Genomic DNA, 15,748 nt, shown 5'->3' with positions numbered 1-15,748 from the left:
TGGGAAGCTGTAGCCAGTGTCGCAACTTTAGCGATTTTGTCGCTAAATTTAGCGGCTTTTGGTCGGTTTAGCGACTTTTTTGTATACTGAGTTTAGCAACCTTTTTAGTGACTTCCTCCAGCAGATCATGAAATTTTTAGCAACGGTGAAAATATCGGTAACAATTGGTTCGTGTAGTATCGAATATTCCATGGCGTCGGTCTGAGAGAATGTGGAAACAAGAGCAAACTGCGTCAAAGTGCATGCCGAAAATGAGCTTGAGTGGGAGGCCTAGTCAAACCGGGCTAAGAGACTGTTTCCCGGTGTGCGTTCCCCCTTGTAATCATTACAAACCTTTAAACCCGTTTCTGCACAAAATTCCACATGCTACAAGAGAGCATTTTGTTGTTGTTGTTGTTGTTGTTTTCTTTCAAATTTATTTGTGTTACGTATTCACACATACATAGATGGAAAGAGGTGAAGGAGCCTGTGAGAATGAGTTTCGAGTCCTTACTGTCATGCGGCTGTTTTTTACATGTTTACAATCCCCTATTGGACAGTTGCTGAATTCATAATCTCCCTTTCTTTTTCTCTGATGTAATCCAATCTACTATCCCCCTTTTTCTCTTTTTGCTTTCTACAGCCGTCAGTGCACGTTCTGCATCCAGTACTCGATATACGAGTAAATATGATACTCGATGCACGAGAAGATAGATAATTCGTTAAAGCTACTAATGACAGTAATTTTTGCTATCATAACGCGCCTATTTTAATCTTGGCAATTTTGAGACTTTTCAGTCAAATCCGGCGAGTATTAGCGACTCTTTAAGCCAAATTTAGCGAATCCAAGCAGACAAAGAGTGGCAACACTGACTGCAGCGTGTTGAATGGCTTGCTGTGTGTGTCATCTGTGTTGCTGTTGATCTGTTCCTACAGCCTGTGATAATCTGCGTCTGCTATGCCTTGGTCTCGAACGAATATCAGTTCGTTTAAAGATTCAGCGCTTCAACCTATTTTTTCAGGTATTAACCGGTGATGTCAAAATAGACCATCAGAATCCCTTTTCCAAACCTGACACTCAAGGCAGTAGGATTCACCGTAGTTGGCATGTTTCCATTTCAACACCCCCGGTGAACTGCTATCAGTATTGGTCACATGCACTGAACGAAACGCGCTCTGAAGCTCTGCTAGAGACAGGTCCACCTTTTTCTTCTTTTTTTTTACGTTCAACAATCGCGACATTTATTGTTTAGCTATTTTTTCTTTTGTATTGCTCACTTTTCTTTTCTCTCGTGACGGAAAGCCCCGAATTATTATTGTAGCCCAATTATGGCAATTATTACTTTTCTTTCTGAAAATGGATGCACTGTGTGTGCTTTTTGGTTTGTTATTAATTTATCAGTCGTTTATTTTGTGTATTACTCTACGTGCAATTGTTCATTTTAATGGTGTAACGCTGGGTAATTATTTGTGTAACTTGTACTTAACCGTTCTATACTATGGCCGACAACTGCTGACTAGCATTATGTTTCAAGTACTAGAGATGATATCACTACAGTACAGTACACATCAGGTCAAGCTCTACCCACAACGGAAAACGTATGTCATGGGGGGGGGGGGGGGAATTGATTGGCAGAAAAAAAAGAGAAAGAAAAAGGGGAAAGATCAGCCATGCAGCACGCCGGTTTGCTATTCCCTAAACTAACAAACATAAATAAGATAGAAAAAAAAATAACAACAACACTTGTGTTGGCTTAGTTATGGGACCGACTACTGAGTGCATCTAGCCGGTTCGGATTCCCTGAATGGCTTGACGCTTTTTACTTCGCATGTACGGTGCATGTCGATGTTGCAGAATTTGCTTTTTGTCTTTCCTTCTTTTCTTTTCTTTTTTCTTGTTGTAGCAGTAGAATTCAAAACTCACTTATACGGACTAGTAGTACCACCATACGTCACCCGTCTGGTAGAAGTACATTATAGCATCGAATAGCAAAACGGAATTGACGTGATTCATTTAAACACCGTAGATCATGCGTACGAGTAGTCTAAAGGCTGCCTTGAACCGTTATCTTCTTGGCAAAGAGTCACGCTTTAACAACTTACTAAAGCTCCCTCTTGTTTACCCTAACCACTGACCGACGGACCGCAACTGACCGAAATCACACAAGCGGACGCGTTCCTTGGGATGTCACCTGGTCTATAAAGTGGACTTCTGAGCTAGGGTAAGCTTAACACCAAAACAGTGCTTCCGACATCTTCCGAAAATTTAATCTCTCGTAAATCAATTTTCGAGGCAATTCTGCCCGAAATGGCAAAAATATTTCCCACGAAAAAAAAAAGAAAAAAAGAAAGTAGCGCACAGGCATCCATACTCAAAGGACAGCGTTTGATTATTGCTTTGGGGTTGGAGAGGCAGTCAGGTTTATTGTAATTGTTGTGTCAGCCTATGCAATTTCGGTTGGTGTACTTTGTTGCATTAAGACAAAGGAAATGGAGACGTTCACGGCAGGGTGTCGAACCGCAAAAAACACGGGTTTGGTTCGGGTTCGCGTTGCTCTGATTTCGTTCGGTTCAGTTCCGGTCCGGCCACCTTCCCAACCGGTTCGCAGCCCCGAACCGGTTCGCTAACCCGTTCAACGCTTCCATATTATATATTCCATAAAACTGCTTTTATCAGGAAATGTGTGGCTAGTAGCTTACTGCAGTTTTCTGCATTGACGTTTTTAGCGGTGAGGAGCTGCCTTTAGCGAAAGAATGGAGAAATGGATGAACACTTATTCCGAATGAGTCCACGTTGATGGAGCGGTGTAGTCCTGCGACTTTCTGTTCCCGAAATATCTTTTTTTCACACGCACAGTGCCGACAAGATACACTTAAAGCAAGCCTAATAAGATGGACAGCGTTACATAGACGACAGTACTTGCCGGCACACTGCATTCGATGCGTGAACCGATCTGAAACCCTACTGAAACATGTGGAAAATAAGCCTGCCAGCATTACTCTGTCCGAGCTGACAACAGTGTACTAGTTAATCCACAACACGAAGGCATCAAACTGCACTACCAATAAACAGAACTGCATTTCCTTTTCAAACCACGACCAATCAAACAGGCACCGTGCTGTGTGCGCTCCTCCTCCACTTCTCATGTTTCTCACTTTGTTTAATTTCTTGTTTAATTTTTACTGCTCACGTGTAAAGTGAAATGTTGGATGCTTACTTAATCACATATTCGTCCTATAGAGCTACATAACTGGCTTACTCCATTCCTGGTTCATTCGTCCGCGTGGGGCCTCGTCTCTGAAGTGTAGACTCCGCAGCACGTACGTGGGGCGCTAGCCGCGGCGCTCACAAGGACAACTGCGCTTCAACGTGTTAAAATGACGCTGAAAGTACTATACGTCCTCGTTTAACTCATAGATGAAAATTTATGAAATTCATGTTATGGACGTGCGATGAAAATTCCAACGTGCTTCGTTCGAGAATTCAGAGAAACTGTTATGATCACTTCTTTATGTCCGAACCATTTAGTTGCGAAATGGTTACCGCTATTATTTTTTACGGTTCTGCTCCGGTTCGGGTTCAACACAGTCATGAAAATTTGGGTTGGGATGCAGGTTCATCTCCGGCAAAAATAACGGTTCGGGTTCGACATCCTGGTTCACGGAAGGTGCTGCGATTTTCAAGGGCAGCTGTTAGTGATTTTTCCTGACGCTGACGAAACGTTTCGCATTGCAGCTAAACGTTGCAACATTTTCCGTGACGGTCTGCAAATTTGTTTGTAAAATGTTTGTTATATGTTTGCAGGAATGTTATTAATCGCTGGAAGGCAACTCCGAGACAAGGAAGAGACGTACACGTGACAACAACGTCTCTTCGTACGTCTTTTCCTTGTCTCTGTGTTCCTTTGCGCCATGTACAGTGCTGGACAAAAGTTACGTGCGCCGGAACACGCCCCGTCGCATTCCTTCCTGAGAGTGACACACTAAGAGCGAATTGTACCGTACAGACAAAAGGTGACTGGGTTACTTAGGCACATGTCTAAGTCTGTACGGTCCCATTCGCTGCTAACGTGTTACTCTGAGGAAGGAACGCGCCGGAAAGTGTTCCATAAACTTTTGCCCAACACTGTACAGTCAGCTAACCCGGGTCTTATCTCTCCTTCAATGTTATTAAAGCTGATCCCTTAATGCTGTATGGCCTCTGCCATGTAAGGGCATGATCAAGGCGCCGGATCAGCATAAACTGCAGGCGACGGGAGAGATCAGTCGTTCACTCACCAAGTGGAACTCCGGCAAATCGGTCTGGCAAATCGGAAAAGTAGTCAGGTAGGCGTCGGGTAGGATGTACCTAGTTCACACTTCTTGACGCCCGACGCGAAGTCGCGACGCGAATGTTGACTTCGAGGGACGTCGGCAGAGAACACGGTTTTCGTGGTATCACTACTGAGAGCTTGCTGCTATGTCCTGCGGTTGACGAGACTCTTCGTTACTAGTGAGATTTAGTGCATCGTACGCTATCACCTTTGCGCACGTAAGAGATAGAGTTAGTGGTCCTGCGCATGCTGAAAACATAAAGAGAGCTTCGCGAACTGCGGAACCGCCACGCTATTTCATACGTACACAAAGACGATAGCGCACGGTACACTAAAACTCACTATATTCCCTCGATCTGCCATCCTTCTAGTGGGTTCTGTGGTTCCCGCATGTAGTTTCCCCTTATTTCGACAATTTCGACATTTCTGCAGCTCATGACGTTCAACTTTCAAGTATCGCAATGGTACAAGCGTCAGGAACATGCACTTTTGGTGCGTCGGTGTCCCTGCAGCGTCACACTGCTCAGCCTTGTTTTTTTAGTTGAGGTTGAGAATGATTGGGATGATTAGAAGAGATTTTGCAGATTTGAGTCTTTACTATAACGGTTCCGAAAATATGGTACGCCAAGCACCTAATTCCTTAGGAGTAGCTGGCATCACGTCACTGATCTTGGGCTTCCTTTTTGTTTTTGGTTTGTTTGCCCGGAAAGCTTCAATAACAACAACAACAACTTTATTGTGAGCTTTATTGGTGCTTCCGATGTGCTAAAACTCCCTAATGTGTGCTTCCTTCTGATTCCCCTACTCGTACGCAGTTGTCGCCGCTTACCCTTTCCCTCTCCTCTCCGACATGAAGATTTTTTTCTTTTTTTTTGTCACAGACACGGCGATCGCCTGAAACCTTCACACAATTTTTGTGTGTACACAATTTTTATGTTTTGGCAAAGAAGCTCCCTGGTAATTTCGACATTCCACCTTTATTACCTCACTATTCGCTTGGCCTTTAGCATGGCCTTGCCAGATTTTCGCGAGGTTCGCTGTCCTACTTTTCTAATGTGATTGCTGTCCGTGTATTGGAGACCCAGACCAGACGTGGTCAGGACTAACAATACCACATTTTCCTCTTTCACGTAAACTTATTTCAATGAAGCTTGTTGAATGAAAATGTGAAAAAAAAATGTGAAAAATGTGAAAAAAAAATGAAAATGTTGAAGCTTGTTGAAATGAAATGAGCTAGAAATCGAACGCATCGCCCTGACGAATTCTGCTACTCCCAGGCAGGCTTGTACGTCCTTAGGGTATTGTATACTGTATTTTAAATGCTATTTGTGCTATCTTGGTATCTTACTCAATAATTTTTATGGGCAGTATTTGTACTCTATTTCAAATACATTTTGTGGTATCTTCTACTCTACTTTTTGGATCGCCTCTCGGTTTTCCATTTTCTCTTTTTCCACTTTCATGCTTGCTCTCCGGGAATTTCCATTTCCTCGTCCATTCCACCCCCTACGTTGACCTCTGGAAAATTCGAATTCAAGAGCAGGGGTTTTATGATGTGTGCCCTGTAGCTGCAACAGAGTTCTGACCTAAATATCCCCTCTGGCTCTGTTCTGGCCTTCTAGGACACCAGACTTGTACGTATTTGGAGTATTAATTGTACTTAAAATACTGTATTTTAAATACTGTTTTGGAGTATTTGGTACTCTAGTCAATACTTTTTGTTCTGTTTTGTTACTTCGATCGTTATTGTGAAGGGGCTCGTTATTTTATTCCCCCCATTCCAACCAGCAATGTGGTAGAGCATCGCCTGCGGCGATGAAACTCCCCACTCTCCAAGGTCACAAATAAAGTTGTTGTTTTTGTTTTGTGTATTTGTGCTCTATTTAAAATACATTTTATGGTATTTTCTACTCAATATTCTAATAACATTCTAATTATCTAGCTTGTTCAGTAGAAATTTCCCAAGACCCGGACATTGGCCCTTCAAGGAAGTCTCTATTTAGATATCTTGCCCCGTGTGCACTAATCCTTGGCCAGTGAGGGTTCTATTATGTGCGCCCTGACGCGGTGACGCCGAAATCTGACCTCGCCGAGCAGGCCAGAGGTTTGCTTTGTTCTGGGTGTTTGTGTGGTATTTCTTTGTCATCTTTTTGGGGCTTGTGTTTAGATGACTCCTATCACAACAGCGGCGGCGGCTAGCGTAGTGCGCGGGGCTTAGGTGACTCATGTGACACAGCGGCGACTTGCCGCATTGACCAGTGACCTTTTGCGTTCAAGGATAAATAGTATCTTAGTTGTATTTCAAGTACTTTTTCAAGTATTTTGTACTCTTACTTTAATTTTCGTGTATTTATACTCTACCTTAATTACATTCTAACGTTAGTATTTATTATCTTAAATACATTTTTGGGTATCTTGTACATGTCTGTAGGACACCCCTGCTTGGAAAGCTTCTACTGTTTCTCTTTGTAATGTATGACAGATCCGTCAGTGACTGCAGCAGGCCCTGTTGGGGCTTTGGCATGTAGGGACATGAAGCGGTCATTCTGCAGAAGTTGTCAGTTCGCAGGATGTAGCCAACGCAAGAGGCGCGTTTGCTCGCAGCTCGCACATCCGCTTAGGACTTTTTTTCGAATACTATGTTTCGGAAACCGATAATACTATTTCAGTCAAATGCAAGCTTTGCTTACCCAAGACGGAGATGCTTACGACCGGGAAGACATCAAACTGACGTGCTTCAAACTCAAACATGTGTCAAAATCTTGTTCACCTGTTTTTCTACGACGCCTACGGAAGCACCTTAAGTGTAGATTAAATAGTTTCGGAAGTATTTGCTACTGTAACTTAATTATGAAACATTTATACTCTATATTAGTTACAATTTTGCGGCATTATTTGCTATCTTATTTTAGATACTTTTGAGGTATGTTGTACATGTCTGCTCCCAGCAAGAAAACAGAAAACGAAAAAGATAAGAAGCTATCTCAAGACTACTCCTCCCCACCCACTCACACGCACGACCTAAACTAAGTAACCAACTCCTCCATTAGCTACATGCGCCGGCTAATGCAGGAAACTCTTCTCGAAGACATATATATGGATAGAATAGTCTAAATACCGCTGCAGTCTAGCTACATTGGCGACTGTAGTTATTCACTTGAAAGCACCTTATCTTAACGGTTTCGGAAGACAACGTGTATTTTTTAATTTTTAAACGAGCACGCAGAACGAAGGCGGACAGCACACTCAATGTGCTACACTTACTATGTGTATACTTTGTTGACTGCTCTAGTATAGCTGTTGCTTACCTGGGCGCTTTGAGGCGGTGTGTCGTAGTCAGAGTCATTTTCACCCCTCGGGCTGTGAGAGCTCCTCGAGATGAGTTGCTGCCAGACTTGGCCATTGTCCATGTCGGTTAATTTCATGGCACCGGCAGCTTGCCCATCGAATGCCCGGGTGGTCACTCGTCACTAACTCAAGTGTCGCTCAACGAAGCCATCAGAGCTGCAATAACGACGACACTAGTTAGTGTACATGAGCTGTAGATACGTATAGATACACTTCGTACGTTGTACTCATCAGATCGATCCAGGGAGATCTGAAGCCCACTCGTGACAACTTATATTTCAACCATGGACAGAGTCAATGACACGCAAAATGTGTGAAATTCAGATTATACCTAAAAATTACGAACGCTACTGAAACCCAGATGCTTAATTTTGCATGCATCTTCACTACATTTCAATTTTGGGGTTAACGTCACACCAAGGTACTCAGATGAGTCCATCTTTTTCACTCAATCCCCTTCCGTTTTGTAGTCATATACCAAAGGTCTATTGCGATTAGTAAAGGTCATGACTGCACTTACGCGCGATGGTACGCAGGAGAGCGACTGCACCAGATACCCGAACGGTGTCGCTATGGGCGCAAGTTTTAGTCACGGTCCTCTTTTTAAGCACTTCACCAAAAAAACGGATCTTCAATGTAGCACAAATATAACTACGTATAGCGAGGATAAATAATAAGGCAACAATAAGAGGAGAAAGCGTTGAAGGGTGTATTATTAAAAGACTAGTGGGATAGCCTTCAAAATCGCTTTCGCGAACCCCACTAACAAGTTTAGCTGCTACGAGTCCCAGTCAGACCTCGGCGAAATCAGGCATGATCCCAATAACCCACAATAACCGCCATCACGATCACCAAAGAGATGAGTGTGACTGATTGCAATCGTCATTGAAGCGCCCTTGCGATGATCACGGTGCGTTGAAATAACATCAGGAAAACCTGCGGTGATCGCGATCACACTCACGCAGTAATCTGTATTTCGTGATTCCTGTATTGCGATCACGATGGCCCGCCTCTGCAGGCACTCATGGGAGTTACAATGTGATCGCGATCAGGCTGTTTGACCTGAGCGCGATTATTGCGTGATCGCGCTCATCACCGCGATCGTGTTGTTCTGCAAAAGCGCAAAGTATAGGGAAGCGCGCACTCTTGGGGTGCGTTCGCAACGCCGTGTTTCTTTGTTTGTGAGGAAACAAAAAGAGAGGAGAAATTCTTACCCCTCCCCCCCCCCCAAAAAAAATACTTGTCATGTGCTCTATTCGCAAGTTCGCTATTCACTATGCACATGTTCGCTATTCAGAAGTTCACATGTTGACGCAAAGCCGTGTGTTCCGTCCCATTCTGATTAGTTTTATGTTATGGTTGTTGCTCTTGCTTCACTGCTGTCTACCCTCAACATGCCCCTTCCCATAAAATTCAAATATAAGAGGCGAAATTTTCATAACGCTTGCCTTTGGATGATATCTTAACTATTACTACCATGCTCCGACGTCTCTAATGTTTCGTATCTCGTCTTCGCCGATCACTGTGCCGTTGTGAACCTGTTGCCGGGTGACCAAATGTCTGTTGTCACGATGATAAAATTCTTCAATGTTGGCTTGTGGTGGTGTGTGTCGTTTCCTGCTTGCCGCAGTTTGCTTCGCGGACCGGCATGTAGACATACTGGCGACGAGAGGGCCAATGGCGACGTCCGTTAGGAAATCTGTCATAATCGGTAGCCTACACTGTGCTTCTATCACCAATTATTTATTGAGTGCGCTTAAATACATGAAGGAACAAACATCCTAACATTAAGATTGAGAAATACTTGAAGGGTAGTGAGGTTTTACTGGCTACGTCGTGGAATTTCTTCGGCTTCCTGCTGTTTTGACCCCTTCACTCTTTCCGCCACGAGGATGAGTTTTTCCACTATACTCTTGAGAAGTGAGCACTGTCGCGCCTTTTGTATTGCACCGCCAACCGAAAAAAAAGCATTCGACGCCACCGGAAGTGGCCGGTATGAAAGCAGACCTCCGCTAGACGACCCAGCTTAGGATATCGACTGGTCTCGTGTTTTCAAAAGGTACAGACATCTTGCTTGTCATAGTCCTCCGCATGATACTCGTCAAGCTCAGACGTCTGCCGAACTTCAGGCACCGGGAGCGCCGTATCAAGGACACCGTAGATGCCGAGGGCTGCGGAAAGATCCACAGCGTGCTCTGACCATGCTCGAAATTTCCCACAATGCTCTTCAATCAATCAATAGGGACAATCTTCAATCAATCTTCAGTCAGTCGGGACAGCGAAGTCCCCATATATAGGGTGGAGCTCGTCAACGCGATCAGACATGATTCTTCGCTGCAGCAGCGGCGCAACACTTGTTGCCTGCACAACAAGTGCACAAACGACCCACACCCGGGCTCGAACAGCTTTTTATCGCCATTGCAACCTTTGATTTGCCTGTTTTTGGCCCGAAAGCACAATCGCAAGAGGAAATTCACGCCTTCCCTGCTTTTGCTGTTTGCAAGGTGCCATGTGCCAACAGCGCAACTACATGGTGATCGCGTGAGTGCAATAATGCCTAAATATCACACTGACGGCCTTTGCCTGATATCGTGTTCGCATTGACGTAATCACCCTCATGGTGATCACAGCATGCGCGAACAGCTCATTCGTTCGACGTTGTGAGTGCGACAAACAGTGGCGCGAGGATGAGTGCGATCCAGTATCGCGCTCATGGTGCACAGCGATCACGCGCCATGTCAGCCTGAGCGTGAGCGTGGGTCGGCTTCAGTCTCACGCTCGCCTTATCAGATGATCGTGATCGTGAGTTATTTCGGGCCGAAATGCCGAGCTCTGGTCCCAGTAGAAACACAGTGCAGAAAAAGGCTGGGACTGCGCCATAGGAAATAATCGCGAAATTGTTGTTTCTTGTTGCATGTGAGAAGCTCTGTAGCGCTGTGCGAATATTCTGATATTATGAATACCGAAGCGAACAATTGCATATCCGATTCGAATTCCGCATGGAATATGGAGGACGCTATTCGAATTTCGCATCGAAGGCAAGTCTGCCAAACCGAATATATTCGAATACTTTAATTGATGTTTAACGGCGCAACAACATCTAAGGTCATAATGCGCCAAGGAGCAAATACTTCAATTGAATAATGGTATTTTAATTGCCTCATCTATACAACGTTATACTAAAATAGTTCCGAACCAGCACTCGTAACACCCAGAAACGCCAGAGGGGAGGGCATAAAACAAAGCCAATGCATCATAGGAAAGTCTGGATGCAGGTTGCTTGTTTTAAAAAAGAAAAGTATGGAGATGCTGACCCAACTCTACATTGGACGGACTACTCAAGCACGCTTAGGGCGTCGAGGTCTCCTACCAATGATTCTATAACGATATTTGTTCCTCAAATGTGCTAAGCAAGGAGATGGCAGAGTGGAACACATCTCCATATACAGCTGACCAGACACCGAGTACTTTCTTCGGGTCAAGTACGCATGCGCGTATCACACACACATGCTGTATATCCGTTTATGTGCTAACACATGTGTTCGCTTCAGTTACATAATACACATACACAACAGATGTCTGTTCGGTTTATTTATTCGAAGCATAACAGTAACTGGCTGTTACAATAAGTTTACGGTTCGTACCAATGCCGATGAATGGTGAAAAAACAATGGCGAACGTGGTTTAACATGCACCAATGGTGTCGGCAGCAGAGAAAGCTTAGAGGACGCGTACGCGGCAAGTGTTGTCGGGGATTTGCAAAATTGCTTAAAATTCTATTTAGTTCTGCAGTAGTACTGCTGAAAACACAGTGTACTGCACCGAGTTTTGATGACGAGGAGATAGAAGTCGACAGGAACTATCTTCCAAGAAAGCTGGGGCCACAAATTCAGGGAACCGCCTCGGCTTGCCACTCCTTCTGCGACATTCCGTTTGAGGATATTTTGCTTGAGTTTCCTGTTGCATTATTGTCACTCTTTTTGTTTCGTTGACTTTTGGGGCCGCGTCCTTTTTGTGGCCTTTACCGCTCAGTGGCGTTACCGCTTGAGACAAGCTGGCTCTCCCACCTGCTGCCACTGTCGTACTCTTGAGGATCTGGAGCACATTCTTCTTCATTGCCTCCACTACCAACCTTCCCGAACCGGACTCTCCGAGTCCCTTAGTCAGCTGGACTCTCGCTCCTTCTCCCTATCGAAATTGCTTGGTCCCTGGCCCAATCCAGCCCAGCAACGATCTGCGCTCAAAGCTATTTTGACATTTCGGGACACCATCGGACTTCGATCGTTATTGTGAAGGAGCTCCTTATTTTATTCCCCACATCCCCACCAGCAATGGGGTAGAGTATCGCTTCTGGCGATGAACCTCCCCACTCTCCATCTCAAAATAAAGTTGTTGTTGTTGTTGTTGGGGCCGCCTGCACGAAGTTGAGGCTACTCCTGAGTGCTGCCCCTGATAGCTTCGCTAGTGCTATATGAAAGAGACACGTAAACGACCGTGTGTCTACCGAAGCTACCGAGGGCAGCAGTGATGAATAAGCTCCAACGTTCGTGCGAACGAGCCTTGGTGAAAGCGGGTCATCTACCACTGTACTGTCCACAGCGGTCCTCCTTGCGTTTCTACAGTGCTGGACAAAAGTTTACGGAACCTGCGAACAGTCAATTTTCTCTGCGGCGCGAAGCCTTAGTGACAGAGGGAGGCGGGTTCGTTCACTCTGGTGCTCTGGTTCATTCGTGCAGAGGAGGGAAGAGGAATGCGCCGATAGCAACACCAATCCAAACCACTCCGCGAGCACATTCAAGTGATACAGAAACTGCCGCCATGTGTCGCAACCAGCGCACTCGTCCATCGCTCTGAACTACAGTCATTATATAAGCTTCACTTACAGAATCGTCACTGAGGAACACGGCGGCCATTTTGTGGCGTACGTCTTCCACCGCGGCTGAGCAGTTCGCGTCTCGGTTTGCCGCGCGGTGACGTTGCTCCATTGTGCCGCTGTTTGTAGGAAGTCTATTACTCATATGCGATGCTGCGTATTAGGCTTCGTTCAGTGCTGAAAATACCGACAGCGAAAGATACGTGTTCAATCGTCGTACGAAATCGCCACGACTTTGAAATTTGTCGAAGTATATTGCAGCCATCACCGTTCCGCGCGAACGTTACGCCACTCCTACTCGTTAACTAAGTAACTCTTTACTGTAACGAAGTTCCTTTTTTTGGTAATTTGTAACTTAACTCGGTGCTTTTGTGCCGTGGTAACTTTCAAGGGAACTCGTTCCTTTTTCAGGTAACTTTGCCAAAGTAACTTAAGTTAAGTTCCAAGTTACTTTTAACTCGCTTTTCACTCACGTCCACATATTTTCTTGCTTTCTCTCCGGTTCCTTCATGGCATTTTTTGCAAAAAACGTGATATTCAAGCAATGACAGTATTTTATTCAGGAAGTAAGAACCGCTGCCATGGAAATAAAGCTGAACCATTGTGCGCCCACAGGGGGTAAGATGCAAAGAGTTCGAATAGACCTGTACCAGAGAAACGTCATCATGACATTGGTAGACAGACTGAAACCGAAACAAATCGGAAACCAGAGGGCTGGGCGCCACGAACGGGTACTTGTTCGCTGCCTCCCATTGAAAGAAAAGCAGGACCGAGGGTCGCGTCCCTTTAAGGCACTGTATCGTAATCCCCTCAAGACCGTAGCTTTCGGGTGCGACCTTGTTCACCTCTAGCTTCGAGCGTAGTTCATTTCTACCAAATTTGTGGCGCTGTCGATCACTATGACGTCATTTGTTTACAAACAGGGAGAGGTCTATTGCTTGGACATAAATGAAAACGATCTAAGCGTGTTGCACTCCTCCACAGGCAACTCAAGGTCTAACTCAAGTGCTCACGCGCGCTGCACATTGCGTAATGCTATGTTGCGTCCGAAGTAACTTGGAAGTAACTCGTTCTTTTTTTAAGTAACTCAGTAACTGCGAGTCACATTTCAGGCTGAAGAACTTCGTTATTAACTTAGTTACATTTTTCACACCGTAACATAACTTGTAAGGAGTTCTTTTTGACGGGTAACTTCTCAATCTATGCATATAACCTATTTTTTACCGAGCTAGTAAGCTGCCGTTGCAAACGCGAGCGATGTTAGGGCTTCAATAAGCGTACGCAAACACTGCACCATACCAACCAATACTATTTACTCTGGTTACTATTATCTGTACTACTAATTAATGCAATTTGCTACTGTTTATTACTAATAGCCTGCAGTGCATGGAACTGCTTTTCTGTTCGTGTGTCTAGTATTTGACTGCGCCTACGGCAGCCACACGGTGCTTTTGAACAGCCAGTGAACCAAACACACGTTGAAAAACCGCCCACACTGGAAAAAGCATGTGCACTCTACCATTTGACTTGATATCTACCCCAGGTGGATGGCATCACATACGCGATTTTCAATGAACATTGATTTCAACACCCGCTGAAGAGCGCCGTGTGACTGCGATATTACGCGTTATCGTTTTTGAGACTTGTTTTGTGAGCGTATGTCTGGGGGCTTTCATCAGGGTTTTCAAACACGCAGCAGGACTTCTGTAGAAAGGAAAAGAAATATTCAATTCACGATGTGGAGCCACGCCGGGATACAAGATTCGTCTTTGTTTCTGAGAGGCAATCTGTACACCTGATATGGCCCTTGGCTTTCTGGGCGCAACACACAACTCGAGAAGAGAACAGTCATGCCTCCGCATCGAAAGCCCCAAGCGGCCCCATGATAACGGTGCCCACAGCTCTCCGCGCGGCACGCTGCGCACCACGTGATTCCTCAAAGCCAATGGTCACCGCCGGCGGCGAGGTGTGTAGCGGACGCTGGACGACGAAAACGACGACAACGATGGCCACGCGCATGGAGCACCCGCTTCTCAGTTCCACCGGCGCGGCCATGGAGGTAGACCACCGTCATCGCCTCTCCGTGGCATACCATCATCGCCGGTCGGGGCTCGTGTAGAGGAAGACCACCTCCTCTACATTTGGTGACCCGAACGAAGAACATCACGTCCGGAGCAATTCGGCCCTTCACCATCCCAAATTTGTGACACCATCGAGCAGCACTACCTCCGGCACACACGCGCTTCACAGATTGAGCCGCCTTCGCTCCTACCGCATCGCGGTACTCTTCACTCCTCTTCTCACGCTTCTCACTGCCGGCCGCGACACTGGAGCCTTGCGCTCACCTGCCGGTTGCGGCAGTCGCGGCAGCCGACGCCTTGGCACGCTTCAGCCCGTCTCGGCACCTCACTCACTCCACCTGGGACTCTCGAGCTTCGGCTCCCGTGCCTGTCGCGGCACCCCAGGACCACGCCACCGAGTACCTCACTCTCTCTCGCTCGTCTCTACCTGACGGATCGCTGTTCCCGTCTTCATCCTCTGTGAAATGCCGCCAACGTGTGCCGTGCCCATGTTCGACCACACGTCACCATGTCTGCACGTCTACCACGGTCGCCCTCAACTGCAGCTTTTCCCAGACGCGTTACCTGGACTCCAGCTCTTGCGATGCGTCCGCAACGCATCTGACGGCCGGGGGACCCCTGTAGCGGACGCTGGACGACGACAACGACGACGACAACGATGGCCACGCGCATGGAGCACCCGCTTCTCAGTTCCATCGGCGCGGCCATGGAGATAGGCCACCGTCATCGCCTCTCCGTGGCATACCATCATCGCCGGTCGGGGCTCATGTAGAGGAAGACCACCTCCTCTACATGGTGAATGGTGGTGGTGGTGGGGGGGGGGGGGGCTGTGATTCCTCCAGAGCTCGACAGCATTGGACGAACACATTGGATCAACTGACTGAACCAGTTATCGCGAAGGAACATAAGGTAATTTATACCAGACATCATGGATGGCACAGTCTGCAGTTCCGTTGCGGTCGCGTGAAATGCGGGAAGCAAAACAACTCCACGACCTCTGCGACGTCACCACTGAAAGGCCTTCTCATTAGCCAACACGAATGTAGTGCTAATGTTAGCGCTGAAAAAGTTGGCTCGAGCTCAACTCCGGCAAGCGCTAATTTTTAGCGGTTTGGAGCAATGGGAGGAGTAAAATGTCGCGTCCTTTTCTAGTG

At 46.2% G+C, this 15,748-nt stretch overlaps 1 protein-coding gene across 3 annotated transcripts in view; it reads right to left on the bottom strand.

Moving 5' to 3' along the window:
* Positions 1-15,748, bottom strand: part of LOC135391543 (ATP-sensitive inward rectifier potassium channel 12-like) — a 111,875-nt gene that overhangs the window by 20,011 nt on the left and 76,116 nt on the right. For all 3 annotated transcript variants that reach the window (XM_064621836.1, XM_064621835.1, XM_064621837.1), the window contains one exon: positions 7,601-7,796. In XM_064621836.1, the coding sequence (XP_064477906.1) occupies positions 7,601-7,717 (117 nt within the window). In that variant the 5' untranslated portion in view covers positions 7,718-7,796. The remainder of the gene's footprint in view (positions 1-7,600; positions 7,797-15,748) is intronic.

Source organism: Ornithodoros turicata, chromosome 4 (assembly GCF_037126465.1).
Source record: "Ornithodoros turicata isolate Travis chromosome 4, ASM3712646v1, whole genome shotgun sequence".
NCBI lineage: Eukaryota > Metazoa > Arthropoda > Arachnida > Ixodida > Argasidae > Ornithodoros > Ornithodoros turicata.
Note: the sequence above shows the minus strand (reverse complement) of the source record. Positions and strands in the feature narration are given on the sequence as shown.